Raw genomic sequence first — 27,986 nt, 5'->3', positions numbered from 1 at the left:
CCAAACCGCGCCCCTGCCCGGCTGGGGGCGTACCCGGAAGTGTCCCTACGGTAGCCGGTGGGGCAATGCAACACTTCTTACCATGGGGACCGCAGCGGCTCCCCGGCGCTTCTGCCGCTGCGCTTGCTTTTGCTCAGAGAACTTGTACGTGGCGCGCTACGGGCTGCACGTGCGCTTCCGGAGCGAACAGCAGCTGCGCCAGGACTACGAGCCCGTGAGTGGCCTCTATTGGCTCTGCGGGAAAACGAGCGGGGAGCGGTGGTGGAGGCGGGATCTCAGTCCCCGGGGTCGTTTACTTTGCCTTTGGCGCACTCAGATCGGACGAGAAGATTGACTTAACCTCTAGCTGCCTCCCGTATTTTCCACCTCAGATGGCGATCATGGTATCGCTTTAGTGCGACTGTCGTTAGGAATCAATGAATGAACTACATGTAAAGTGCTCAGGGCAGGGCCTGGCTGAGTACTCTCTGTTATTAACAAGAGCCGCTGCTGTGTGCTTAACGTGCTTATCACATCTCATTTTTTCGATGATCCTGTGATCGGATCATCTTCATTTCAAGGTGGAGAAGCTGAGGCTCAGAGACCTTAAGAGACTTGCCCCAGGTCACACTATCACACTTACTGGTTTTTCTGCTCTCAGATCCTGCGCAGCCGAGGCTGTGTCAGCCCTAAAGACTTCCAGCAGCTGTTGGGAGAGGTAACACTCCCCACCCTTCACCGCCCGCTCTGCACCCAGCCCGGCCCTTTCTATTTAGATTTGTGTCAGCAGCTTGAGGGGTCTCCCGGCCTCTGGTGTGCCATTGTCAGATCCCAGAAGGGCTCCTTTGACCTCCCCTTACTTCCTCCTGTCCCCACTTACCACAGCACCTGGGTGCCGGCACCTGGAAAAGAGAAAGCAGGGAAAACGCCAAGTTGTCTGCTTTGTGCCCTTTTGAGATGAGAAACTTGCACTCAAGGGGAGGAGTCACCTACTCAAGGTTTCACACCAGGTGCCACCTGGCTCCTGATTCTTCATTCTCCCCCCGACACCACTTCTGCCACTGCTGCTTGTCTCCCATGGCGGGGTGGTGTTAAGTGTCGAGAAGCTTCATAAGACAGCCATCTGCAGCCTCTGGAACACAAGACTTAACCAGGACTCTGTTTCCCCTCCTTGGTTGGGCCCAGCTGGTGAAGGTGCAGCGATGGGTCTCAATCCAGCCAAGCTGGTGCAGCCCTCAGTGGGATGGGCCCCCTTCTGGAAGGAATCCCCGTCAGCTAACAGTTTAACACCTGCCATTTACCCTGGCAGAGTCAGGAACATAGGAAGACTGGGCTTCCCCTTGGGAGGGATGGGAGGCCCCATTCTGGTAACCAGGCCCTGTGTCACCCCAGCTGGAGCAGGAGGTAGAGCGGCGGCGGCGGCTGGGGCCGGAGTCGGCTGCCAGGAAAGCCCTCATTGCCAGCTCCTACCGCCCAGCACGGCCAGAGGTCTACAACTTGCTGCAGGTACCTGGCAGGGGGCAGGTTACTGGAAGGAGGTGGAGGCATCCGGGCCTGGGGGCTGTCTGCCCCATGGCTGGTGTGTTCTGCCCCTAGGAGGCCGCTTTGGCCCCTGAATTTCTGGCTGCAGCTGAATACAGCGCATCTTCAGGCGCAGACCTTAAGGGCCTTCTCCAGCGGCTGGAGACAGTGTCAGGTGAGGTCTTGGCCTGCCACTTGGCAGGACTGGGGGTGGCAGACTGGGGTCCCTTCACCCACCATATCTGCCTCTAAAAGTCAACCCAGCAGGAGTGAGAAGAGGGGTAGGATGGAACTATCAGGAGGAGGGCATCGTATTCACTCACTTGCACACGCATCCACCACAGTGATCAGTAATTCAGTGCTGTGCACCAGGCACGAGCCAGCCGGCATCCTCAAACTGGGGTGACTAAAGATGTTAATGAGGGGATGGTTGAGACAAGTGTGGGCTCAGGGGTCAGCAAGGGATGGTGAGAGACCTGCCCCAGGGTTAGCAGTGGCGGTGGGAATGGGGAACAGTTCCCATCCTGAGACCTGAAGGAGGGGGCAAGAGTGAAGTCTCCCGAACCTGCCAGGACCTGGAGCTGGGGGGGAGGGGTGACCAGCCAGGAGGCACATCTGAATTTGGGGGTCAGACCTCAGGGCAGGGTGAGGATCTAGGGATGAGTGGTGGGGGGGGGGTCCAAGAATAGGGCACCCTTGCCACACACATTATGTCATTTGACCATCACAAGAGCCCATTTAATCATCACAAGGTGAGTACTCATGTCATCCCCATTCTACAGATGAGGAGACTGAGGCTGCGGGAAGTGAAAAGGTTAGCTCCTGGCTAACCAAACTTCCCTCCCTCTCCCTCTGCAGAGGAGAAGCGAATTTACCGGCTGCCAGTGTTCACAGCGCCCTTCTGCCAGGCCCTGCTGGAGGAGCTGGAGCACTTTGAGCAGTCAGACATGCCCAAGGGAAGACCCAACACCATGAACAACTATGGGGTGGGTGAGGTTCCACCCGGCCGGCACAAGGAGGCAGGGACATCTGTCTGGGGAGACGTGTTCCCAGCACAGACCTCCTCTGAGCCTTGGTCTCACCATCTGTAAGATGAAATCAGGCAGTATTATTATGAAGCTAAGCAGGTTGATGATGTCTGCATAGCACTCAGCACTGTCCTTAGTGAGGGACTCCCCCAGGGACTCAGGGACAGGCCCTACCAGGTTCCCTGCTAATTCTGGGCTCCCCCACCCACAGGTGTTGCTACATGAGCTAGGCCTGGATGAACCACTGGTAACACCACTGCGGGAGCGCTTCCTCCAGCCGCTGATGGCCCTGCTATATCCAGACTGTGGTGGGGGCTGGCTGGACAGCCACCGGGCCTTTGTGGTCAAATACGCGCCTGGCCAGGACCGCGAGCTGGGCTGCCACTACGATAACGCCGAGCTCACCCTCAATGTATCCCTGGGCAAGGCCTTCACAGGGGGTGCCCTCTATTTCGGGGATCTCTTCCAGGTTAGTGTGTTTAACCCGTGGGGCTGGGCCGGAGCCACCGTGAGTACCCAGGCCTGAGCCCCACTGTCCACAGGTGCCTTCAACCCTGGCCAAGCCCTTGGAGGTGGAGCACGTGGTGGGCCAGGGCCTCCTGCACCGGGGGGGCCAGCTGCATGGGGCCCGGCCCCTGGGCACTGGTGAGCGCTGGAACTTGGTCGTCTGGCTCCGGGCCTCGGCCGTGCGCAACCGCCTCTGCCCCATGTGCTGCCGCAAGCCTGACCTGGTGGACGACGAGGGCTTCGGTGATGGCTTCACCCGCGAGGAGCCCGCCACGGTGGATGTGTGTGCCCTAACTTGAGCTTGGCCAGGGCCAGGGTGGCGGGCAAGGACGGAAATAAACGCCCTGCAGCCCTCAGCACTTTTTGCTTCGAGAGGACAACACAGGCTTCTGGGTCATTCTTGCAGCAGACAGGCTGGCTTAGGTTGGGCTTGTAGACCACAGCCTGAGACTGGAATTCCTGTGCAAGTGGTTTAAGGAGGGAGCGCTCCAGGGAGAAGCAGGACAGGGCAGGAAGGAGCTGGACCAGGATGGTTTGACACAGCATCCAGCTTCAGCCCCATCCCATGGGGCTCTCTGGAGCATGAACTGTAGCACAGTTTGCCCTCAACAGCAGTTATTGGCTATGGGGTGTTTCAGGGTATGGAGCGGGTGAGTAACTTCCCCAACATCCACCTCCAGGGCAGCGTGGCTCCCAGTGGCCAAGGGAATCTTCCAGAGCAGAGTCCAGGTGTGGGGTGTCAGCAGCAGACACCATGACTAAGGTCGAGAGCACCTGTCTTCTAAGGGGATTTGGGTGGGTCACCAACAAAGATGGAGGGTGGGTCACCTCCATCTTCTGGATGGTATGGAGGGGTTGCTGCAGAAGGATTAAAAGCAGGGACTTGGAGCCAGACTGCCTGGATTCAAATTCTGATTCAGCCACTTCCAGTTGTGACTGTGGGTAAGCCACCTGCCTCTCTCTGCCTTAGTCTTTTTTTCCTGGAAAGTACCTATGTCCTAGAGCTGTTTTGAGGATCAAATGACTCCCCATTTATAAAGCAATTTACAACAGTCCTCTGGGTTTGCTGCTGTCATTACTATCAAAGAGTTTGCAACTCGGTGGCCCCAAGACTGGATGAGGCATGCAGCTATGCTATGTTTGGGAGAGTTTTCCATGTTGAAATCTTGAGTTTGGGCTCCCCTGGCAAAGTGGGAAGATCTGGAAATACCCGGCCCCAGTCCACATTGCAGAAACTAGGGAGACCAGACTCAGCTGCCCCCACTCTCGAGGCCTGTGGTACACTCCCTCACAGGGGTCCCTCATATGTTGCTATGATCTTCCTGGTTTCTATGGACGTCTGAGTTTGTGACCTCTCTGTATTACTGAAAGCAGACATCGGAAAGACCAAGGTTCTGGAGCTCATGGCCTGCTGGTGTGGACATGTCCGTAGAAAATCCACAGTCGCCTCTTCCCCTGGGCTTCACAGGGACTGGGGGTGCTGCGCGCCGACCGAATAGGATAGAGATGGGAGAGGGCACAGCTGCCGCAAAGGGCCTGTGAGCTCTGGGACTGGCACCAGGCTGGCGAGCAGGTCTCTCGTCCGGGAGCGCCCCCTAGAGGCGGAAGCCTGGAGCCCCAGCTCGCCTCTCTGGGAGGTGAGCGCGCCAGACTCGGTTTCTTGGGCTGCCCCACAGACGGAACATGGGGCTTCAGAACTAAAGGCAGCAGCGCCTCGCTTCGCGGCCGGACAGCCTCCCAGTGCACCGCCCGGGCCGGAAGTCACCCAGCCGTTGCTTCCTCACGCGAAGGCGTGGTGCAGGGGTGGCGGTCCCGCCGGATGGGCGGTTGAAGAGGGAGCGGAATAGCCCCGGGGACTTCTTTGAGGCGGCAGGCCGCGGAGGGCACGGGGTGGAGGGTAGGTGCACATGGGAAGGGAAGAGGAACGCACCTGGCAGCCGAGGAGCGCAGCCGTTCCTAAAGGCGCCTGAGCTGCGCGCGCAGCCGTGAAGCGTCCGCGCGGGGGAGGACCCTTAAAGGGGCCGCAGCGGTGGAGCCGGTAGTCCGCGGAGAACTTGGGTTACCGGGTTTGGGGGCGGGCGAGGATCATACGGTTCCTCCAACTCTCCCTCAATAACGCTGCCCCGGGTAGTGACGGGTGCCAGGCCCCAGAAGACCAGGCCGAGTCTGGTTGACTCGGCCAAAGTAGAGCCTCCCTGGGAACCCAGTCTGCGGGCCGGCCCCGTGATCGATCCCGGGTTTAAGCGCGCCTTCGTGTCTGCAGCTCGCGGCGCTATGGCTCACGTCGGCTCCCGCAAGCGCTCTAGGAGTCGCAGCCGTTCCCGGGGGCGAGGGTCGGAGAAGAAAAGGAAGAAGAGCAGTAAGGACGTCCGGAGGAGCTGCTCGGCTTCGAGATCCCAAAGCCGCAAGGCCAGCAGCACCTCCTCTGGGGCTGAGGGTGAGGACCAGAGGGAATGGGAAAGGGATGAGGGTACTTCAGGGAGGACGTTGCAGGCAGTCGGGAGGGCTTCTCCAGACTGACTGGGAAAATCACAGAGCGCACTATTCAGAGGGACACAAGAGTGTCCTCGCTATCTGGAATGAAAGACGCTCAGAATCCAGGGGCTGGGCCAATCCATTGAATACGGAGTGAAGCAAGAACTTTATCATAGTTTTGGTGTAGCAGGGCCTAAGATGTGGGTGCTGGCCACCTTGCTCTTGGGCAGACAGTGACTGCGGAGTTCAGAAGGTGCCTCTCCACAGCGTGCTGAAGCCCTGCCAGGAGGTAGTCAGCCTGAGTCTGCTACAGGCCAGAGCAAGGGGACGAAGGTTTACTTCTTCCCCTCCTGGCCTTCCAGCCTCACCTTCTCCCTGCATCACAGAGAGAAGCAAGCACAAGGCCCGGAGGAGACCACGATCCAGCTCCTCCTCCTCTTCTTCCAGTTCTTCTAGCTCCTCTTCCTCTTCGTCTTCCTCCTCTTCCTCCAGCGATGGCCGGAAGAAGCGGGGGAAGCACAAAGACAAGAAGAGGAAGAAGAAGAAGAAGAAAAGGAAGAAGAAGCTGAAGAAGAGAGGCAAGGAGAAGGCCAGAATGCAGCAGACTGAGGCTCTGCCCGGGCCCTCGCTGGACCAGTGGCACAGAGCAGCCAAGGAGGAAGAGGATGGCCCAGGTACTGTGCTGCCCGGGGTGCAGGGCAGGGAGGATCCCCTCCCTGAGGCCCTGCCACCGCCTCCCTGCCATCTTCCCTTCCAGTCCTGACGGACGAGCAGAAGTCCCGCATCCAGGCCATGAAGCCCATGACCAAGGAGGAGTGGGATGCCCGGCAGAGCGTCATCCGCAAGGTGGTGGACCCGGAGACAGGACGCACCAGGTGAGGCGCGCTGGCCCCAGACTGCACTCTCAGGAGGAGGGATGGGGGCTGCTGCTGCTCGAAACAGGCTGATGTCCAGGGGAAAAGTCCCTTGTTGATGAGCCTTCTCAGGCCGTTGCTCCCTATTGGCTGGAGTAGGCAATTGCAGGGGCTGGAAAGGCCTTGAGGGAGGGCCTTCAAAGAGCCACAGCTGGCCTGTCTGGTGGCAGAGCTACCCTCTGTCCTCATCTCTGTGGAAAGGGAGGGAGGTAAGGAGGGAGGAGTGGGAGTGGCCAGCAGGGTGTGGCAGCCTGCTCAGGGTGGTGGTGGGGCCTGGGCCTGGCACCCCTCTGCCAGGTGCTTCTGGTTCTGGTGCTCTGGCCTCTCAGTTAAGAGGCTCAGCCTGCCCACCTCCATCCCCAGGCTCATTAAGGGAGATGGTGAGGTCTTAGAGGAAATCGTCACCAAGGAGCGACACAGAGAGATCAATAAGGTGGGTGTCGCCCCCTTACCCAGGCCCACCCCCAGCTCTTCTTCTGACCTGTCCCCTCCTGTGTGCTTTCTTCCCCAGCAAGCCACCCGAGGGGACGGCCTGGCCTTCCAGATGCGAGCAGGGCTCCTGCCCTGAGGCCCCTCTGGCCCCCGGCCAAGGCCTGCTACACACAGTGTTGGCATGACCTGAAGGCTGGCCTCAGGGTGGGCAGCGGGGAGCCCGCTGGGTGTTCTTTCTCCTGCAGACCAGCCTCTGGCCCAGCTTCCTCTGCAATTCAGGGAGTGGAGGTCGGGGGTAACTGGCCGAGTCAGCTCCTCCATCTCCCAAAAGAACGCACCTTCCCAGATATTAAATGTTCCCTGGTTGGAGACATCCTCTGTGTTGTTGCTTTTTGTGCTTATGGGGAGGGAAGGAGGCAACCTGACTTCAGGGCAAAAATAAGGACTCTGCAAGCTTTGGTGGGGGGCACACACCAGCCACTCTTGCGGTCCTCACCCTCAGGTCAGCCTGCCTGGACCAGAGCCCCACCCCACCCCAACTGAATCCCAAACCCTCGGCTTTTAAGCTGATTTCCTCAGGCCTGGCGGGAGGCTGCTGCCCTTGCTGTTAACTGTGCAGATAAGAGAGTCCTGCTGGCCTGGGAGGAGTCCTGGCCCAGCTCGCAGGCTGTGTCCTCTGTGTGGTGGAGGCTGACAGCACCCACCTCCGTCACTGGATTGCTGTGAGGACAGACTGAGTTCATGCCCAGGAAGGGGCTAGAAGGAAGCCCAGCAGAGATAAGGCCCACGGGGGTGTGTTGGTATTACCGTGAGCACAGCTGGCATTGTGTACTGGGAAGGACTGCCTTTACTCCCAAGGGCAGGCTGCACCCCCCAGCCAGCCCCCACCCCCAATGCTCTGGTGGTCGGCGCAGTACTGAGACCCAGAAGGAAGCCTTCCTGCTTCTTTAATCGGTGTAACAGATGACAACACAGTACACAGCACACTCAGGTCCGATGGAGCAGGGACAGCAAGGGTGGGCGGGGATACGTCAGAACACCGCTCACAGGCGGCCCAGACAGACAAGACAGACAGACAGGTTGAGACGTGAAGGCTGCGACGTGGCAGGCGGGCAGGCAGGCGGTTCAGACCGAGCTGGGAAGGGGGCATGGGGTCTCTGCGGAATCCCTCTTTAGAAATCAAAGAGAAGGCAGGTGGTGGGGTCTGGGAGTGGTGGGCTGAGGCTCAGTCCTGGGGGTGGGGGGGCTGGGACTAAGGCTTCTACTCTAACAGGCCTGGGGTGGGGTGGCAGTCAGCAAGGCCTGCCTCACCCTTTGGTTATGACTGGTCGGGCCTGAGCCCTGCAGCTCAGCACCCAATGCTGTAAACATTTTTGGTATTTTTAAAGGACTCTGTCCTCCCTCTCTTAGTTTCTGAAAAACTGGTGCTTCCTTAAGAGGATAATGTGCCAAGAGGAATCTGAAGGGAGGCAGGAAGCCGACCTGGATATAGAAGAGAGACGTCCACGGGGAGGGTGGGCTGCCCACCTCACCATCTATGGCTGAGGGCCGCTGGGAGAGGCCCGGACTATTGCTGTTGTCCTTGGCGTGGCTGGCGGCTGGGTAGGCAGGCAGGGAGCTCAGAGCCGTGGGGCAGTGGCCCGCTGGGAGAGGCCAAGCTCACTGCCCACCCAGCCTCCTGGGGCTGGCAGCCTCCAGGCCTTTATTGCAGGCGGGCCGAGACTCTTGTAGGTGCTCCTCCATCCGGATGGCTGCTCACCGAGGCGACAGGCGAGATGGGGTGAGGTGGGACCGACAGGAGGAGGCACTGGCCACGGGGCCCCTGGCTGGGGCTGTGATTGTCGGGCCGAGCGTTTCCCGCTGGGAGCAGGGGGTTAGATATTGCACTTTCACTGCAACAGTTACATTAAAACTTGGTCCATAAAATAATCGTCGCTTTATACATAATGCCGGAAACAACAAAAAGCTACATCTTAAATATGAATAAATCCTGAAGGTCCCATCCCTCCAGACATTTTTTCTCTGCACAAAATAAATAGCTTTCACTCTGTACAGACCCACTTTTGCAGAACATTTACATGACCCTTTGGCTGTACATATCTACACACGGGAAAATGTTAACATCCATCTGCGTGCCTCACCGTCCCAGCCCGCGAGGCCCCGAGGCCGTATCCAGGTTGGCAGCCGCTTCTCACAAAAGCAGCCTGGATGTTGGACGGCTAGCTGAGGCCTGGCAGGCTCCCCTGTCATGAAGGGGGTGGAGGAGCAGCAGAGGGGCTGCCTGGAGCCGAGGCCACAGCTGAGATCGCGGTCAGTTCTGGGGAGAGAGAGCTGATGCTCAGACCCAGTGCACAGGACAGCGTGGTCCTTACCAGGTGGGAAGTGTAGTCATGGCTGCCTGCCCTTAAGCTAACTAAGCGAGTTGTGGCTTCTTAGATTCAGCATCGAAACGGAACTGGCATTTAAAAAAAAAAAAACAAAACTAAGGGTGTGCCCCACTCACCCCAGAGTAGAAATTCTGTAGAATTAACGGGGCTCGGGTGAGGCAGAGAGGCCATGCCCCGCTGCCTGGGCAGCGGACAGGGCCCTGGGACCCAGAACCAGGCTGGACTCCGTCACAGTGCTGGGTGTTTTCATGTGGAGGGGCTGCGTTTGGTACAGAAAGAGTTAAGAAAAGGAAGCAGCCAAGGATTGCTCGTTTAAAAAAACCTCATAGAAATCAGATTGGAGAAGTAGAAAGGTGTAGAAACGCGGAAGGGAGGGCCGAGGCTTGGAGCCTTGGCTGATGGCAGGCGAGGAGAAGAGGCCAGGCCTGTCCAGGCCCCGTAGCCCCAGGCAAGGCTTCTCAGGAGCCACTTGGCTTCACTGACTGACCTGGCAGCCTGAGCTGTGCCCAGGGCAGAGATGGCGCCAGGCCCGCGGCTGAACTGGGCTCCAGATGGGGCAGGTGGAAGAGGCTGGGGTCTGGGGCTGCCATGGGTTCATGGGCCAGGCAGAGCGGCAGAAATTATGATATGGCCTTTCTCTCCTATTTGTACAAGGATTCTCCGCCCTGGAGCCTTCTGTGTGGTGGCAGGTCTTGGATGGGCAAACGTTGAATTTTCATGCATGTCCATGAGTCTGTAGCCATAGGAGATGGTGATGAATCTCCACTCTCAAAAATCAGTGCAAAACCAGTGAGGTCAAACAGTTGAGTAACTCGAGTCAACAAGAAGCAGGCTGTCCCCACCCCGTCGCAGCTGCTACCAAATGGCAGGGGACCTGGGGGTCAGGGCGAGCAAGTGGATGGGAGGTGCCCAGGCCTGGCATCGGAATGCGGGGACGTCAATGCAGGGCAAGCGTCCAGGAGTGCCTTCTGGCCAGTCCACGTTGGGAGTCCTGGTCCTTAGGTCTTCCCAGGGATGGTCGTCCTGCCAACTTCCACGACCAGCTGGAACCCCACAGACCCTAAAGTGTGAGGCTGGGCTGGGAGGGCTGTGTCTGGCACAGCCCGTGTCCTCTGCCGGGCCCTGGGACGAGCTTTGCCCCAGCCGACAGTACGTGCCCAGGCCAGGCCTCCTGGCAGGGCGGGCCGCCCTGGCCTAGCACCATGGAGACCACAGCGCCTCACTCCCGGTGCCCTACTTGGGGCCCGCGGCTGGGCCGGGCTCTGGCCGGCCGGCCAAGGTGCGGCCCCAGCAGCCGGCCGCCATGCTCATGCTGCGCTGTCCCCGCTGCTCGCTGTCCGCCTGGCTCTGCGTCCGCTCGTGTGGTCGGGGGCCGGGGCCGCTGGGCTGGGCCGAGATGGTGCGGAGCAGGTGGTTCCGGGAGCGCAGGAAGTCGCCTTGGCCCGGCAGGCCGAAGCTGCCCTTGCGCAGCGCCATGCGGGTGGCCGCGTTGCGGGCTGGCCGCGCCCGGTGGTTGTACTTGAGCTGGGCCAGGTGGGCCGCGTAGCCGTCGGTGATGAACTGCGGGTGAGGGCAGCGGAAAGCACGGCTGTCAGGGGGCGGGGCTCCGGGTTGGCCCGGCAGTCGCCGGGCGGGGCGCCCGGGGCGGCGCGGCAGTCGAGGGGCGGGGCTCCGGGGGTTGCCGGGCAGTGGGGGCGGGGATCCCAGGGCGGCGCGGCAGTCGGGGGGCGGGGCTCCGGGGTGGCCCGGCAGTAGGGGGCGGGGCTCCCAGGGCGGCGCGGCGGTCGAGGGGCGGGGCTTCCCGCCTGCCCCGCCCACCTGAACGCCGCTCACCTGGCACTGCTGCTGCAGCTTCTTGGTGGGCCGGCCCACGATGTAGATCTGCATGGGGGACAGGCTGATGGAGCTGTAGACCGCCACGTCCTTAGTGGAGCCGTAGGCCGCGTGCACGCGCAGGTGCAGCTGTGGGCGAGACCGGTGTGGGCGCAGGCTCAGCCCTTCCACCCCCACCCCTACCCCGCTCCCTTCCACCGGGGGACCCACCTCGGAGATGAGCAGCTTCAGGAAGTTGGCCTTGTGCCGCAGCGGGTCGTGCACCAGGCCGTCACAGAAGGACACCACGCCGTGGGGGAAGTTGTGCTGAGCCAACCACGCCACCACTCGCTGCTTCTGCATGTCAGGCCGGCCAGTCACGTAGATGATGAGGTAGCCCAGGTCCTGCCAGTGCCTGGGGGCGAGGGGCAGGCCTGGGTGTCCCACGGCCGCACTGTCCTCCCTCTGGGGCTGCCTGGTCTCCTTGCCCAGCCAGCCCCACTAGTGGGCACAGGCTTCAACAGTAACAGCCCCAGCACGGTGCTCACTGCTCGCCTCTCACAATCCCCACTTCCACCCTCTGCAGCAGGTGTAACTGGTCTTGTTAGGAAAAGCCCCGCTTCCCAGGTGAGGGAACTGAGGCATCCACAGTAAGAGATCCCAGCTGGGAAGTGGTGCTGCTGGCCCCTCCAAGCCACAGGGTCCCTGCCCCCTGTCCTGGCTCTGGCACCCAAGACCATCCTCTCTGCCCAGCCCCCAGCTACCTGCCTTCGAGCCCACCCGCTGCCCCTGGGGGCACTCACCGCACCACGTCCACGGCCCCGGCCCGCACTTTGGGGTCGCTGCCCATGATGGACACGCTGGCAGCGAAGGAGCCATCGATGCTGAAAACCACGAACTCCGTGCCCTTGGGCAGCACGGTGATGTAGCTGTCAGCAAACGTGTGGTCTCCCCTGGGAGGGGGTGGCTCGTCAGAACCCACTGGGACCCCTTCCTCCAGCCCCAGACCAGGTCGGCCCACCAACTCGTTCTTCCCAGCTCCTACCTGACCACCATCTTGATGGGGTAGACTCCCACACCTAGGCGATGGGTCTCGGGGATGGTGTAGGAGACGCGCCCACTGCTGTTGGTCACCAGCGTGTCCAGGTACAGCCACTCACCCGAGGGCGGCTGCATCATAATGTGCACGTCCACCTGGAGCCAAGCAGGCCGGTCATGGGTGGCCATGCCCCTGACCTCCCTAACCCTGACTCTCCACCGCCCAGCCAGAGGGAGGCGGGGCAGGGTGGGGCTCCCACAGGCTCCCCAGGTCTTTACCTTCTCCCCGGTCAGGGTGACCATGTCCAGGGGCCCGTACATGAACCGACCCGTCAAGACCTGTGGGCCATCCTCGTTGGCGACCGCGTCATTGATCCGGTGGTTGGCTGTCACATTCTGGGGTGGGGAGGTGCAGGAGCAAGGTTGGGTCAGGGTAGGGGATGGAGGGGTGGCTGGGGTCTCCTGGGCTTAGCTCAAACTTCCCAGGGGCCTGGGGGTGAGCATGGGCACAAAGTCAGATGGCCCAGGGTTCAAGTCCAGCTCGGCCACTGACCTACGTGGCATTGGTGTGGGTCCCTGTCTGTAAATGGGGGAACAGCTCCAACCTCAGACTGTGAGGATTAAGTAAGACAGCACACATCTCTGTGACTCAGTTTCCTCATCTTTAAAATGGAGTTTTCTCAGGAGGATTCAATAGGACAAGAGCCCTGGAGCCGGGGCACCCAGAGGATCCCTCACCCGAAGCTTCACGTGGGTCCTCTTGCGCTGCCACTTCTCTCTTGGCTTCGAGGGGGTGAACACCGAGACCTCCTTGCCGTCCAGCTCCAAGATACTGGAGTTGTCGTGCCTCATGACCTGCGAGGGGACAGAGGGGGGTCACAGGGCAGACTCAAGCCTGGGGCTTCCTGTTCCGTGGGGAGAGGCCAGCGGCCCTAGGGGCCCAACTAACCTTGTGAGGATTTGGTGGGACAAACCCCACTACAGTCCACCCTCTGGCCCCCCAGAATTCACATCTGTCCCGTGAAGGTGTACATCCATTCACCCCATCTCCACGGCTTCCTGTGCTGGGGCCAGAAAAGTGGGGTCTCCCATCGTCCTCATTTATGAAATGGGGCCCAGTCAGCAGCAGGGTCACTCAGGGACCTGAGAGGTGTTGGTGTGTCTGTTAGGGGGACTCTGGGTACCTGTCTCAGCAGGAAGGAGACCACATCCGTTGACTCCCAGTAGCTGGCGTGGAACAGGTGGGGCAGGGCCACGGTGGGAAAGGCCGTCAGGGCGTCGGGGCAGTACAGGGCATAGTCGATCCGCTTCTGGCCCCACCACTTCGCAGCAACTGCCAAGAGGAGGGGACTGTGACTGGGCTGGGCCCCCTAGGGTGACCTGGCCCCTCAGACCCAGCTCTGCCCAGAGACAAAACCCTCCTCTGACCAGGGAGCAGGACCACCACCAAAGCGAGTCTCCTTCTCCTGGGCTCAGCGATAGGGGAGCAGGCGAGAAGGCACAGGAGGCCGGGACAGCAGCAAGCATCCCAAGTGCTCCGGGGAGGGGGAGTCGGGGCTGTGGCTCAGCAGGGAGGTGTGGAGTTAGAGGGGGAGGGGAAGAGCCCAGTGTGGAGGCAGGACTCCCTGGCCCTGGTCAACCCCTTGTCGACTCCCGCCCTGGGCCTCATCACTGCCCTCTCTGGGCTTCTCCTGGACTCCTTGAATGCCTGTCCCACCTCCCCAGGCCTCAAAACTGTGAAAGGCTTCCCAGAGCGGGAGTCTCAGTTCCTGGGCCTCAAGGCAGAGGCCTGATGCCCTCAGCCCCTGGCGGGCAGAGTGTGAAGTGAGGGCCTTCAGTCAGATGGAGCCTGTGTGCGTATGTGCGGGTGAATCCGGCTCCCCCTTGGAGCTGGGGGGCTGCCCCAGGTTTGCAAAGAGCCTCCCCAGTGGCTGGAGGCTGGAGGTGCACTGGTTCAGGGTCGGAGCTCTCTGCCTACAGCTTGCCTGATAGGTGACGCCGGTCCTCACCCAGCCTCCATCCAGCCCACCCCCTGCTCCCAGCCCCTAGCTAACTCCAGCGGCTTCTGCCTCCTCCCTGGAAGTCAGGGTGCTCCCAGCCCAAGCTCCAGCTCCCTGGTTAGGCGTCAGCAGGGCCCTGGGGGTGAGATGTGTCTGGAAATCAAAGCATAACCCCAATTAGAGGAGAAGCATGTGTGCGCATGGAGGCCCGTGGTGCCCGGTACCTTCACTGATGTCCAAGTCGGGGAGGCGAGGGGCCCTCTCCCGCTTGCCCAGGGTAGAGGGGGCTGGGTGGGGGAGGGCAAGTAGGGACAGGCGCCTGACGCTGGGGGTGTGGCTGAGCAGAGCTGGGGCTTCTGAGGAGCAAGAACAACAGGAGAGGCTCAGCCATGCTGGGGCTACCACGCCAGCTAGCCTTAGCCTAGACCGTCTGCTCTGACAGGCGGCTGGGGAGCCAGTCATGTGGCAGGGAGGCCGGCAGGGGGTTGCTGGCCCCGGCAAGAGTGACAGGGGATAGTCCAGACTCTGCTTCCAGCTGCTAAGAAGATGGAAGGAGCCAAGGAGGCCGGGGTGATCCACCCCCTGGGGTGGCAAAAGGGGCCGTGCACAGGAGGCTCCCCTGGGCCACCCCTCCAGCTTCTCCAGAAATGGCCCCCAACTTTCTCCCTCAAGGAACATCTGCCCCTCTGGGGCTAGGACCCCTCCTCGCAGACCCATCACCCTGCAGCTGAGACAGCACCACCGATCTCCTACCAGCTGGACTTGGCTCCCCACTCCAGGGCCACCCTTTCATATGCTCCTTCCTTCCACAGTTCTCGATGGACACTGGGGCAGGATGACTCTTCACTGTGGGGCCATCCTGAGCATCATAAGGTGTTTAGCAGGTCTCTACCCACCAGATGCCAGTGGCACCCACCCCAGTAGTCTCCAACTGTTCTCTGAGGGGGCATAATGGGCCCGGTTGACACCGGCCACAATAGGACAGAGCCCCCTGGCTCTGATGGGTGGGTAGCGCTGCTGTACTCACTCTGGGCGATGCCAGATGCCGTGTAGCTCTCGGCCATGCCAGACACCTGGCTGGCGATGCTGATCTCGCTGGCCCGGCGGAAACCTCGGGTGCTGGGGGCTGAGCCAGGTGAGGAGGGGGCCGCGTGCTCTTGGAAGACCGTGTTGTGGGCCTGGAGTGCCTCTGCTGCAGGTGGACAGGGACCAGAGACCAGGGGTAAGGAGGCCTTGCCCAGCCCGGCCCCAGGACCCCCGAGCAGGGGTGCCCAGTGTGTGCCAGGGCTGGGGCAGGCCAGAGCGGCAGCTGTGCCAGGCAAGGCCAACACCAGCTGCAGAGGAGTGGGGGGCATCTGAGCACAACTGGCAGACAGGATGGGCCCATGCGTGCCAGGGCCTGCCTTTTCAGGGTCGAGAGGGCAGGGCTGAGCTGAGGCAGAGAGAAGGGAGGGCTGGGGCAGGGCTGGACAGATGGACCAATACAGACACAGTGGGCAGGGAGGCAAGGTGGCCAGGCTCACGCCCCACCCCGGCCACCCTTCTAGTCTCTTGGTCTAGTCTAGCCTTCTTGGCCTCTGGGGCCCGGCCTGGCCTGACCCACAGCCCATGGCAGCTGGGTTTGGGGGTGCTAGCGACAGGGGCCTGGGACAGCTTCCTAGGCATGTCCTAGGCGGAGGACTGAACAAATGATCCAGCATCGTGCATGCCCCTCACACATGGGCCACATGAGCCAGCCCCGGATGGGCATTAGGGACAAAGGAAGAGGGCTGAGGGCTCCAGCCAGGCTCACCTGGGCCTGGGCTGAGGGCGGGCCAGAGGACCCACCTCTAGACAGGAGCAGGAGGTGCCTGGACCTCCTCAGGGAGGGAGGGAGTGGGTCGAGAATCCAACCCTGTGCCGGGACCGAAGTCTTCTCCTTGGGGGCAGGTGGGTCCCAGAGGGCCTGAGGCCTCACCCCAACCCTTGGCTGCCCCTGCTGGTAGCCTCACAAGTGGCAGACAGAGCCCTTGGGCTGACACTGTGCTGGGTGACCCCGGGACAGCTGCTCTCCTCTGGGCTCCTTCTTTGCTTTGAGTCCCCTCCCCGCACTGCCCAGGGCCAAGACCGCTCCCAGGGACCTGTCCTGCCTGGTCTCTGCTCCTCGCCACAGTCCCCCAAACTCTGGGTGGCCAAGGAGTGGGTGGGGGGTCCCTGAGGACCAGCGGTCAGCCAGCGAAGCAGACACCACCACGAGCAGGGGGGTTACACACACTCAGCGCAGCCCGGGCTCGGGCGGGGCCCGTCTTGCGAGGTGAGCGCGGGCACGGGGATACTGGTTTCCAGGAAGCCGTCCCCGGGAGGGAGAGGGGCCAGGGGGCCGCCCTCCAAGACCAGCTCGGGGTTTCTCTGCACGGTCTCGACTGGAGGCAGACGGGGAGAGAACAGAGGACAAGAACAGACACTCGTGTGGACGCTCCGACAGACACAGGGCTTCTCAAGGACCAAGACAGGACTGGGACACACGGGGGGCAGGAAGGACGGGCTGTTCCCGGGAGGGACGAGATGGACCACGGGGCAGCCCTCGTTCACGCGACCTATCTCCAGGCCAGGTGACCTGGAAGTTCCGGGCCAATAGCCTGCCGTAGGGGCCCTTCACAGGGTGGGACACAGGCCCAGACTCTGCCAGGGTCCCTTGGGTCCTCAGCTCTGCCTTGGTGGGGCAGTGGGAAAGGGAGCGGGGCCCTGGCTCTGTGCTGTGTGTGAAGCGGCGGGAAGGGGGAGGCCTGTGGAGGTGTCTCATGCCTTCCTCCCTGGGGCGAGGCACCTGCACCTACGCCAGCTGTCCAGCTTCTAAAGGGTTCAGTGCAGGCCGCCCCTTCCCGCACGCAGGGCCACCCCCGGAACTTGGAGCACCCAAGGAGTCGGGCCAACTCCCACCCTCCCCCAGGGCCGGGGCCGGTGGAGGTGGGGCGCAGGTTCTCTCACCCAGCAGCGTGGAGCAGCCGTCCCCCAGCGGGTAGCGCTGGTAGCGGGGGATGCTGAAAGGCGGCAGGGTGTGGAATCGCCGCTCCAGCAGCGGCTCCAGGCGCGAGGCCGATGGGTCAGCGGGGTGGAAGAGGTTGTAGACTTGCTGGCAGGCGGGCCGCAGCTGGAAAACTGAGGGCGGGGCGGAGTCGCAGAGCCTGGAGTTAGCTCCGCCCTAAGGAGGCGGGGCCTAAAGCCGGCTAAGGTCCGGTGGGGTGGGATGGAATTGGGGTTTTAGAAGACAGAGAAACCCAAAAGTGTGTCTCCATCGATTTGGGGTTCTGTTTGGGCCACTGTCCCTTTATTAACCAAATTTGTTTTAATTAAGAAAATTATGATAATGGTAAATTTTTTTGTTTTTTGTAGTACAGGGATATATACGATATAAGACATATAACGGAAAGCTCCTCTCCACCCCCAGAGCGCTAAGGCTAGAGCCCTACCTGCAAACCCTGGGGAGCCCCGAGCATGTGCGGCCGAGCAGGCTAGAGCCTGCTCATCCACTCTTGATTGAAAATGTTTCCAGGCTCTGCGCTTCCGAACATTTTGCAGTTGTTGGGAAGATGCCCTGGTGGTCGAGTGCAGGGGACACAGGGTTTTTGAGTCCTCGTCTAGGAAGATCTCACATGCCGCTGAGCGACTAAACTTGTGCTTCCCAACTACTGAGCCCGAGGGCTGCAACTATTGAAACCGGAGCACCTAGAGCTCATGCTCTGCAACAAAAGCCTTCGCTTGCTGCAGCTAGATAAAGTGCGTGCGCAGCAATGAAGACCCAACACCAAAAAACCCCAAACCTGCACACAAATAGAAATATGATCTATGCTTTTTGTACTTGACCTTTTTTTTTCATTTAACACAAAAAATGTTGGGAGTCTTTCATATGAATATTTTCACTGAGCCCCTTTCTTTTGAATTGCACTGGGGCATTGCTTTGTACGGCTGTGCCAAAGTTGATTTAACCTCAGCCTGCATCCCATTTAGGTTGTTTCAGGTTTTCCATGATTACAGATGACATTGCCCTGCCATCTCTGTCTCTTGAGTCTGTGCACTCATGTGGGTGCACAGTGTCTTGCCCTTGAGCAGGTGTCTACAACCTCTCTGAGCCTCAGTTTCCCCCTGTGCAGCTCTTGTAGGATGGGAGGGAGCCCACACCAGTTGATCCTGGGGGCACTGGGCAGGGACCTCTGCTCTGACAGCTTCTTAACTGACACTTCTCCACCTCCCTGTGTGTGTTGTCTCTGGGGCTGGGAGGCCACTGCATCAGGGAGACTTCAGAGGTGCCTGGCTTCCTTATGGGAGACTGGGTCTGTCCTCATCTGATCCTGGGGCAGCCCCTTCCATCTCTGGTCCTCAACTTCCAGAGGTGCCTTAGAGATGAAATGAAACAGTGTGTTGGGAAATGGGGCTGGAGACTAAGCTGGGTTGAGGCTGGAACAAAGGAGAGCCATGGGCCCTTGGTGAGGCAGGGGGTGCAGGAAGGAGGCTGATGCAGGAAGGGGCCTGGGATGTGGCCCTGGCCTTGTGACAGGGGTTCACTGAGATCCTCTGCCCAGCTCATGGACCCCTACCCTCCCCTGCAGGGACTCTCACCATCCAGGGAGGGGATGACCGTCTTCCTCAAGGCAAGGACCAGCCCCAGGGGGCACCCGAAGAGGAAGAGGTCAGCGACCTCAAAGTCGAACTTGCCGACGGCCCCTGCACCGTCCAGCATGGTAGAGCTGCTTGAGCGGCGGGAGCTGGGCTCGTTCCTCAGCACGCTGGCGTGGAGGCTGCAGGTATGAGGTGGGGTGGGGAGACGAGCGAGGTCACACCACGGCCCTCCTCCGGGCCGGCCTGCCCTCAGCCTCCTGAAAGAGGCTCCTCAGGGCTCATCAGGCCCCAACGAAGCTTGGGCCCTGTGCAGTCCTGCGAGTGCAGCTGTCCAGCACCTGCTGGGACACCCCTGGTGACAGCAGGGCCCGACCTCTCCAGGGAGCCCACTGCCTTTGGGACAGCCCTGGCTGAGACCATGCTGTCCCCGGTCAGTTCTGCCTGCTGACTCTGCCAATCCCTGCTTCTTCCCCTGCCCCAGTCAGTCTGTTCTCTCTGACTCAGATGTGGATGGACCCAGAGACTATCATACAGAGTGATGTAAGTCAGAGAAGCAAATATCATGTATCAAGGCATACATGTGGACTCTAGAAAAATGGTACAGATGAACTTGTTTGTAAAGCAGAAATAGACACACAGACGTAGAGAACAAACATAGACACCAAGGTGGGAGCAAGGAGGTGGAATGAATAGAGAGATTGGGATTGACATATACGCACTATCAATACTATGTATAAAACAGTAGGGCCTCCCTGGTGGCCCAGACAGTGAAGAATCTGCCTGCAGGGTGGGAGACCCAGGTTCGATCCCTGGAGGAGGGAAAGGCAACCCACTCCAGGATTCTTGCCTGGAGAATTCCATGGACAGAGGAGCTTTGTGGGCTACAGTCCATGGGGTCAAAAAGAGTCGAACATGACTGAGTGACTAACACTTTCACTTACTTTTTTTCATAAAATAGATAACTAATGAAAACCTGCTGGATGGCACAGGGAACTCTACTCAGTGCTCTGTGGTAAACTAAATGGGAAGGAAATCCAAAAAAGAGGGGATATATGTATATATATACATATGGATATATATATGGATATATATATGTATACATATAGCTGATTCACTTGGCTGTATATCAGAAACACAACATTGTAAAGCAACTGTATCCCAATTAAAAAATATATATATATATATGACTTCGCTGGTAGCTCAGCTGGTAAAGAATCCGCCTACAATGCAGGGACCCCAGTTCAATTTCTGGGTGAGGAAGTTCCCCTGGAAAAGGGATGGGCTACCCACTCTAGTATTCTTGGGCTTCCCTGGTGGCTCAGATGGTAAAGAATCCGCCTGCAATGCGGGAGACCTAGGTTCGATCCCTGGGTTGGGAAGATCCCCTGGAGGAGGGCATGGCTACCCACTCTAGTATTCTTACCTGGAGAATCCTATGGACAGAGGAGCCCGGTGGGCTACAGTCCATGGGATTGCAAAGAGTCAGAGACAACTGAGTGACTAAGCACAGCACAGCACAGCATGACCATAAAAAAAAAGACCACAGTTGCACCCAACACCTTCTCTTGGCTGAAGAACCGTGGGCCTACCCTGGGGACCCCAGGACCTAGGTCAGGGGGCCTTCAGGTCTCTCACATTGGCCATCAGCACCACCTGGTCCGTGTCTCCCCATCTTAGAGTCCCCATCCTCACCCAGCGGGGGCGTCCCCACCCACCTGGACAGAAAGGCCTGGTGCTGCTGGATGGTGTCCAGCTCATAGGTGGACGAGTCACTCCTCTTGCGGGGTAGCTGCCGTTTGGGGTCTTCATTGCCATTGCTCCGGGGGATGTCGATGTTGCTGCGGCTCAGGTGCCGGCTGCTCTCCAGGTTGCTGCCATGTGCCGTGTTGACCGTCGAGCCAGGGGACAGCAGGTCAGCGTCCTGGAATGGCCCCACACAGGTTCACTGCCCGGTGGCCACTGGCCTGGCCCCCTCTTCAGTGTCGTGGGAGCCGAGTCTCCCCTCCTGACCCTATGCCTGTGGCAGCTTCTCACCCAAGCCGGGGAGGAAAAGGCCCCGTCCCTGTGTGCCCTATGGTTCCCCCCATCTTCACTCCTGGCCCAGCCCATCCATCTGGGCCTTGCTGACTTCCCACTGATCCTGCCGCCTCGCCCAGCCCACCAGGCTGCTTGCTACTCTGCAGCGGAGGGAAATTGGGTCCTTTCTCTTGCCAGGAGGCTCAGAGGATCCAGGCCCTCATGGTGATGGATCTGCTCTCCACGGTGTAGACCCGGCTTCACTGCCTGCTGAAATCGCTTGCGCTCCTGTCTGGCCTCACTGCAGCTGCTCACCTGTGCCATGCATCTGTCCCCCGCCTCTGGGCACCTGCGTTGGCAACCCCGACCCTTCCTTTTTACTGCAGGCCTCTGGGATGTTTGGAGTCAGAGGGTGATACGGTCTCCATCCTGAAGGTCCCCTGCTCTGGGGGCTGGAGGGAGCTCGTACCTGCACGCTGGCCACACTGCCCCGGCGGCTGCTGCTCTGACTCTCAGACACCGGCTGGTTGCTGCAGCATAAGGCATCGAACGCCAGGATGCCCCCGACACAGTCCCCGATCAGGCAGACCTGGGTGGGGAGAGGTCCAGGGCCCTGAGCGCCCGCCCCGCTTGCTGGGGTGCTGGCTGGGGAGAGCCCTGGGCTGGAGGACCAGGCCAGTCCACCCTGCAGGGGTTTCTGTCTCCCCTTCTCCCACCCCACAACTCACCTGCCCGTTGAAGGTCACACCCTCCTGGGACTTGATGAAGTCCCCGTAGGCGAGGTTGGCTCGTTGAATCACTGTGGCAACAGCCTCCTGGTACTGGGGCGAGGAGGTTGCCAGCAGGGGCAGGGCGGCCAAGGGGATGTGGTCCTGGCTGCTGGACAGACAGCCTTCGTCGTGGCTGTAGGGGCTGAGGCTGGGGGAAGGGAACCCATCAGGAGAGAGCAGGTGGCTTCAGTTCTGCCCAGGGGGCACCCTCACCCCTGACCCAAACATCAGAGCTGGAGCTGCCTGACACCCTGAGAGCCTTGGCCCTGACTCAGCAAACCGCGTGGGGATGCTTCCAGGCCAGGCGTGGGGAACAGGGCTGGGGAGTAATCTCAGAGGCAGGGCAGCATTCTCATATCACAGATGCAGAGACTGAGGCTCAGCTTTGGGCCCCAAACTCTAACCCCCTTGTATCCTCCTGGTGGCTCACACGGTAAACAATCTGCCTGCAATACAGGAGACCCGGGTTCGATCCCTGGGTTGGGAAGATTCCCCTGGAGAAGGGAACAGCTACCCACTCCAGTATTCTTGCCTGGAGAATTCCATGGACAGAGGAACTTGGCGGGCTACAGTCCTTGGGGTCGCAAAGATCTGGACATGACTGAGTGACTAACACACTCTAACCTCAGCCATCTTGCATGGGTTTTGCTGCCTCCCAACAGAACAAGTTAGACAGCTGGATTGGATGACGGGACCATGGTCCCAATATTAGGTGGGACGGTCTCTGACACTCGGGGCCAGGGGAGGAGTGGAGCCTACACACTCACTCGGAGACGAGGGCGAAGGCATCGGAGCAGATGGGTGGGCAGGGCACCAGGCGGATGGCAAGGTGGCCCAGGGCGCTGGGGTAGTGCACGCGCATGACGGTGTCGAACACGGTGGCGATGGTGTTGGCGTCTCCCTGCTTGGAGCTGGGGTCCCCGGCGCCCGTGTCCAGGATGGTGCCTCCATGCAACAGCAGCAGCAGCACGTGGATTTTGGAGGGCGGTGCGGCCAGTGGAGGGCTGACCTCATCCTGTGTGGGTGGGGGGATTGGTGGGGGTCAACTCCCTGGGGACTCAGCTCTGTGCCCGGGCCGAGGCTTCTGTCATGCTGGGGAAAGAGGCCTGTTGAGGCCCAATTACACCCTCTGAAAACCGCGATCTCAGTTCCTCTGCTCCGGGGCCTGGTGCCCGATGCCTCAAGCCCTTCCCCTGGTGGGGGAGGCCAGCTGCTCCTCCCCGTCCGTCCTCTCTGCCTGCATCCCAGCTCCTGGCCGCTGACCTGACCAGGGTACAGAGGACATGGAGAAAGGGGTCTATTCCATCCAAAGCAAAAACTCCACTTCCCATCAAGGGGGCCCAGACAGGGGTTTCTGGGGCTTCTGGCCTTGGGGAGGAGGCAGAAGCTCAGTCCAGTGCGGGCCTTTGGGGTCAACCTGCCCTCTGTGTGTCTGTGTCCAGGCATTGGACAGTCACAGACTCACTTAAGAGGGGCTGGGGTCAGGGACTCAGCCTGGCTGCTCTGCCAACAGCACTGAGCTCTCATTCTATCTATATGGGCTGTCCCTGGACTATGGCCTCCAGGCCCTGCCATTCCCAGACTCTAAGACCAAGGTCCTCAAGAGCCGAGATGTCCAGCAGAGGTAGAGCCCCAGCACCTTAGAACAGAGAGGGCAATGCAGGTATCTCTATTTGAAACCACAACCGCCCCCCCCCCCCCCCGCCCCACCATTTGTGAGGAGTCATGCCCCCACCTCTTGCTGCTCAGCCCTGCTTGTGAGGTCCAAGTGAGACTTGCATATATCCAACTGTTCCATTTCGAGACGAGGTGACCCAGAGAGGCCAAGGGACTTATCTAAGGTCACACAGCATGTCAGTGCCAAGCTGGACTGGAACCCAGAGCTTCTACCACCAGCTCAGTGCTCTTCTCCTACCCCAGGCTGTAATCCCAGTTCAGGGGCCTCTCCCTGCCCCCAACTCCTGGTATATGACTGTGGGAGGCCAGAGCCCAAGAGGAGCCACTGCTGAGTACTCGCCATGCCCATGTGATATCAGCGAGTGTGGGGGTCGGGGAAGGGAGCTGAAGAGAGGGGCCTCTCCCTAAGGAACCAGCAAGACAGAACAAGGGGCTGAAGCCATCTGAGGGCCCTAGGGGGTCAGTTGGCCCTGAACTGGGCCATCGGCTGGCAGGAGTGGGCAGCAGCAGGACCCAAGTGTCAATGCAGAGCCCAGGAGAGGGATGGGCAGCGCGGGTGCTGAGCCCAGCGACCAGTGAGGCCACAGGAACAGATCGGGCTAGACTGGGAGCCTTTGAGCAGCAGAGGGCTTTGGGTGAGAGGACGGCTGATGGGCGGGCAGTCCTCGGCCCAGAGTGGAAATAAGACTGGGTTGCATCAATCCCCAGGAGGGGCCTGGTCATCAGCCAGTCACGGGCCTTGGGGCCTAGGCAGGAACGCACGCCCAGCAGAGCTTGGGTCCAACTCCTGTCTCTTCCGAGGGCTGCACACGGCTGCCAGGCCTGGGAGGGAATGAACTCATGGCCTGAGGCATGGTGGGGTCATTGGCTGCCCGATGGTCTCAAGGATTATCAATACAGTCAGGCGAGGGGCTTGTGGAAGGAATATATTTGAGCAGCCTCCTGGTCACCCAGACATACCCCTAGTCACCTGGGATGGGCAGGGCTGGACAGTGCGGGGAGCCTGCCTGGGCCTGGCTGCCAGGACCCAGCACTGACCAGCCCGAGACACAACTTTCCTCCTGTGCAAACTGCTTTCTACCAGGGCATGCCCTGCCTGAGACTCGAACCCTAGTGGGAACAGAGCCCTCGGGAGGCAGGGCCTGGGAGCCAGCTCTGGGGAGCCAGGAGGGCCCCATCAGTGACTCCATAAAGCCGTCCTCCTTCCCTGCGGTTGGGAGAGGAGCTCCGGTTTGGGGGCTGTTGCAAGCAAAGGGATCCGACTCAGGATGGCGGTACTCCAGAACCGGTGCTGGGCCCAAATGCGCATCCACAGGCAGATCCAGAGCCCGAGGCCCCCTTCTGCCCCTCCCGGGCGGTGGGGGGGAGGTGGCTGTCAGAGCTGTGTGCACCAAAGGGGAGGAGGGGGTTTGCTTTGCTTCACTGCCATTAACTTGCAACTGGAAATCAACTCCCCTTGTCCCAGTTACCCTTCTAGAAAAGCCTGCTTCGACCTTAGACCTCAAAGAGAACCCCAAGAGGAGAGGGCAGTGTGGATGCCCTCCCAACCCCTAGTCCAAACTCCCCAGGGGTCCTGAGTCCCCAGGGGTACCATCTCCACCTTGGGCAGCTAGAGGCCAGAGCAGCGCGGTGACCCCACTCCACCCCGGCTCCCGCCCGAACGCAAACAGCTCTGACCGCCCGCAGGTGGAGGAGCAGAAGGGGCGTGAGCTCCGTGCAAAGAACCCCCAAAGCGGACACAGGCACTCTACCAAGACAGCTTTATTGCACACTGAGAGTAGGGCGGCCACGGCCAGCCACATCACTTCTGCCTAGGTGACTTTCGTTTCCTCCCCTTCCATCTTTTTTTCTTCAGGGACTTCAGACAGGTTGAGCACAAGGTGAAGATCTTATTTTTGATCTGGAATTTACAAGTTTCTCATTTTACTCTCCAGGGTCGGAGCAGGGCAAGGCCTTCCCTGGGGGAGCTGCCCTACTGGAGCAGACCCCACTGGTTGTCAGGGACTTCAGAGGGGGTGGGTCCCAGGCCCCTCTCCAGTGGTGCCCAGGCCAGAGTGGACGTGAGGCTGTGGGTGCCAAGTTCTGCCTCCATTGCCCCCTTGGGACTGGTCCTTGGCGCCCTGGCCCCTGCCCCCCGCGGCCCTGGCCCTCTGCCACCTCGGAACTCACCTCGATGATGTTCAGCTGCTCCACGCTGGAGGCCACCCTGAACTCGGGGGCTCTCTGGCGGTACAGACCATCTGCAACACAGACGCGGTGACTGCTGTGAGCAGACAACACCGGACACAGGTCGTGACCGTGACCTACAAGGCCCCCAGTCCCCCGGGTGGCTGGGTGCTCCTTCTCGGGGAGGAGGGCTTGGTCCACTTAGCTGCCCTCCCCAGGCCCTGCTGCCCCCAGCTGGTTACCCTGTGAGTCCTCTGGCTCAGGGCTTTCGATTTTGTCCATGAGATCGTTGGAGTTCCACTTGGTGATGTCCTTGGGGAACATTTCCTCTGAGTCAGACAGGTCCTCTGGGGAGGAAAGAGAGGGGCTTCAGCACCTCGATCAAGGGTGGGGACCTGGGTGGTGTCGGTCACTGGGAGGCCCGGCTTCCAGTGGCGGAGGGCCTGGGAGTGGCCAGTCCGGGGGGCCCCCATGCTTCTATGGCTCGTGTGCCCCTCCCCACTCGGTTCTGTGGTCTCTCTTCCTTAACAGGACGGACACATGGCCACCTTCTCACAGGACTTCTGCCTGATGTTTTTGGTTTATTATTATTATTATTATTGGCTATGCTGGGTCTTCGGTGCTACATGTGGGTTTTCTCTAGTTGTGGACAGCAAGGGCTAACTCTCTAGTTGTGGTGTGCTGGCTTCTCATTGCTGTCTGCTTGAGTTTTTTAAAAAAATTGTGGTAACATTCACTGAACATAAAACTCACTATTTTAACCATTTTCAAGTAGCACCTAGTCCACTCAGAATGCTGTGCAACCACTAGCCCTATCTGGTCCCAGAGCTCCTCCATCTCCCCACATGGAGTCCCCATTAGCAGGCATGCCCCAGCCCCCCTCTCCCAGCTCCTGGCAACTGCCGGTGGACTTTCTGTCCTTATGGATTTGCCTATTCTGGACATTTTCCACACATGGTACCTACAGTATGTGGTCTTTTGTGTCTGGCTTCTTCCACTTCACATGGTGGGGTTTTTGTATTTTTTTCAGTTCAGTTGCTCAGTCGTCTCTGACTCTTTGTGACTGCATGGACTCCAGCACGCCAGGCTTCCCTGTCCATCACCAACTCCTGGAGCTTACTCAAACTCATGTCCATTGAGTTGGTAATGCCATCCAACCGTCTCATCCTCTGTCGTCCCCTTCTCCTCTTGCCTTCAATCTTTCCCAGCATCAGGGTCTTTTCAAATGAGTCTGTTCTTCACATCAGGTGGCCAAAGTACTGGAGTTTCAGCCAGCATCAGTCCTTCCAATGAATACTCAGGATTGATCTCCTTTAGATTGGACTGGTTGGATCTCCTTGCTGTCCAGGGAACTCTCAAGAGTCTTCTCCAATACTTTTTTTTTTTTTAGTATTTATTTATTTGGCTGTTCCGGATCTTAGTTGCCGCCCGTGGGATCTTTAATGGCAGCATGCGAACTCTTAGTTGCAGCATGTGGGATCTAACTTGGGCCTTCTGCACTGGGAGCTTGAAGTCTTAGCCACCGGGCCATCAGGGGAGTCCCCACACGGTATTTTTAAGATTCAACCATGTGTCAGTGCTTCATCCCTTTTCATGCCTGAGTCATAGTCCGTCATATGGATGGACTTCAGTTTGTTTCTCCACAATGTTCCTGACTGTTTTTAATGTCCACAAAAGGATAGCTTAGTGAGAAGCGCTGCTGTGAACAGTTCCACCCATGAGTCTTGTGTCTGCTTTCCTGAGAACGTATCCCCGTGACCCCTGGGTAGGAAGCGGTTGTATGGACCCTGGCATGTATGTGCTGGTCCCTCCTCCCTGGGTCACTGGGACGGTTTCCTCAGGACGCTGCAGCAGTGACATCTCCTGCTCTGCTGTCTCTCTTTTCCAGATTTTTCTAAAACTCTTCCTGTGTCTTTACCTCATGTTAGGGACACAAAGCCAGGAAGGGCTTAGCCTTTTGGCCTGGCTGGAGGGGAGGGTGGGAGTGTGGGATGCCCCATACCCACTCCCTACTCTCGGGGAGGCCCCAGTGGAGAGGCCAGCTCAGGGGCCACTTGGCTCCTGTACCAAGTCCCCCCCGCCCTGCCTGCCAGGTTTGGCAGGGGCCAAACCTGCCTCTGCCCTGTTGCAGGCCTGTGGGCAAGTCCCTGTCCCTTTCTGAGCCTGTGTCCTGCCTTGTGAACTGCAAATCCATCTCCTTGAACCTGCCTGCCAGCCCCTCTTACTTCCTTGAGAGGAACAACCAAGGTATGAAGGAAGGCTGTTTAGACCCTGCATCTTCCCAGCACAGGTGGGTGATTCATCTGGCTGTTCTCTTGCTGTGCTTGTTCTGAGATTCGTGGGAAAAGGGGCTCTTTACGTATTTTCTGCTTGTTCACATTTTTGAAGTTTCTGAATTACACGTGTGTTAATTTAATCATGAAAAGACAGTAATTACAAAAAATTAGAAAATCAGAAGTTACACTTTCGTAAGCTTCTGAGGAAATTTTTTTTTTTTTGGTTGTGCCACAACAGCTTGCAGGATCTTAGTTCCCTGACCAGGGATTGAACCCACGCCCTTGGCAATGAAAGCACCAAGTCCTAACCACTGGACTGCCAGGGAATTCCCTTAGGGAGTTAAATTCGGCAGAGGATGAGATGGTTGGATGGCATCACCAACTCAATGGAC

The 27,986-nt window shown here is 59.5% G+C and overlaps 3 protein-coding genes across 30 annotated transcripts in view; 2 read left to right on the top strand and 1 right to left on the bottom strand.

Annotated features, from left to right (window-relative positions):
* Positions 1 to 64: 64 nt before the first annotated feature.
* OGFOD2 (2-oxoglutarate and iron dependent oxygenase domain containing 2) lies at positions 65 to 4,090 on the top strand. Of its 3 annotated transcripts, XM_002694478.5 has the most exons (7): positions 65 to 214; positions 641 to 697; positions 1,372 to 1,485; positions 1,576 to 1,675; positions 2,359 to 2,486; positions 2,740 to 2,997; positions 3,071 to 4,090. In XM_002694478.5, the coding sequence occupies exons 1-7, from the start codon at positions 83 to 85 to the stop codon at positions 3,332 to 3,334; spliced, it is 1,053 nt and encodes a 350-aa protein (XP_002694524.1). In that variant the 5' UTR covers positions 65 to 82; the 3' UTR covers positions 3,335 to 4,090. The 3 variants fall into 3 exon arrangements, with proteins under 3 accessions (XP_002694524.1, XP_015330990.1, XP_015330991.1); XM_015475504.2 differs by lacking the exon at positions 641 to 697; XM_015475505.1 differs by lacking the exon at positions 65 to 214 and having other exon boundaries at positions 221 to 697; positions 865 to 1,485.
* Positions 4,091 to 4,802: 712 nt separating this feature from the next.
* On the top strand, positions 4,803 to 7,229 carry ARL6IP4 (ADP ribosylation factor like GTPase 6 interacting protein 4). 3 transcript variants are annotated; one of them, XM_002694477.7, is made up of 6 exons: positions 4,803 to 4,932; positions 5,299 to 5,472; positions 5,897 to 6,184; positions 6,268 to 6,385; positions 6,788 to 6,857; positions 6,936 to 7,229. In XM_002694477.7, the coding sequence occupies exons 2-6, from the start codon at positions 5,310 to 5,312 to the stop codon at positions 6,990 to 6,992; spliced, it is 696 nt and encodes a 231-aa protein (XP_002694523.3). In that variant the 5' UTR covers positions 4,803 to 4,932; positions 5,299 to 5,309; the 3' UTR covers positions 6,993 to 7,229. The 3 variants fall into 3 exon arrangements, with proteins under 3 accessions (XP_002694523.3, XP_005218031.1, XP_024833463.1); XM_005217974.5 differs by having other exon boundaries at positions 5,873 to 6,184; XM_024977695.2 differs by lacking the exon at positions 6,788 to 6,857 and having other exon boundaries at positions 5,873 to 6,184.
* Positions 7,230 to 7,786: 557 nt separating this feature from the next.
* The window catches only part of PITPNM2 (phosphatidylinositol transfer protein membrane associated 2), a 164,043-nt gene continuing 143,843 nt past the window's right edge, over positions 7,787 to 27,986 (bottom strand). For 18 of the 24 annotated variants that reach the window (XM_015475470.3, XM_024977287.2, XM_024977280.2 and 15 more), the window contains 19 exons: positions 25,561 to 25,665; positions 25,322 to 25,392; positions 22,243 to 22,490; positions 21,434 to 21,623; positions 21,175 to 21,294; positions 20,405 to 20,610; positions 18,690 to 18,868; positions 17,061 to 17,231; positions 16,346 to 16,495; positions 15,121 to 15,285; positions 14,318 to 14,449; positions 13,278 to 13,426; positions 12,832 to 12,948; positions 12,373 to 12,489; positions 12,101 to 12,249; positions 11,859 to 12,008; positions 11,287 to 11,470; positions 11,077 to 11,205; positions 7,787 to 10,803 (listed from right to left, as the gene is read on the bottom strand). In XM_015475470.3, coding sequence (XP_015330956.1) covers positions 10,477 to 10,803; positions 11,077 to 11,205; positions 11,287 to 11,470; positions 11,859 to 12,008; positions 12,101 to 12,249; positions 12,373 to 12,489; positions 12,832 to 12,948; positions 13,278 to 13,426; positions 14,318 to 14,449; positions 15,121 to 15,285; positions 16,346 to 16,495; positions 17,061 to 17,231; positions 18,690 to 18,868; positions 20,405 to 20,610; positions 21,175 to 21,294; positions 21,434 to 21,623; positions 22,243 to 22,490; positions 25,322 to 25,392; positions 25,561 to 25,665 — 3,059 coding nt within the window. In that variant the 3' untranslated portion in view covers positions 7,787 to 10,476. Of the gene's footprint in view, positions 10,804 to 11,076; positions 11,206 to 11,286; positions 11,471 to 11,858; positions 12,009 to 12,100; positions 12,250 to 12,372; positions 12,490 to 12,831; positions 12,949 to 13,277; positions 13,427 to 14,317; positions 14,450 to 15,120; positions 15,286 to 16,345; positions 16,496 to 17,060; positions 17,232 to 18,689; positions 18,869 to 20,404; positions 20,611 to 21,174; positions 21,295 to 21,433; positions 21,624 to 22,242; positions 22,491 to 24,895; positions 25,053 to 25,321; positions 25,393 to 25,560; positions 25,666 to 27,986 lie in introns of those variants that run through there. The other 6 variants (XM_024977291.2, NM_001191383.1, XM_024977289.2 and 3 more) reach the window with 5 other exon arrangements.

This window comes from Bos taurus, chromosome 17 (assembly GCF_002263795.3).
Source record: "Bos taurus isolate L1 Dominette 01449 registration number 42190680 breed Hereford chromosome 17, ARS-UCD2.0, whole genome shotgun sequence".
Taxonomy (NCBI): domain Eukaryota; kingdom Metazoa; phylum Chordata; class Mammalia; order Artiodactyla; family Bovidae; genus Bos; species Bos taurus.
This window is presented reverse-complemented; position numbering and strand designations above follow the sequence as displayed.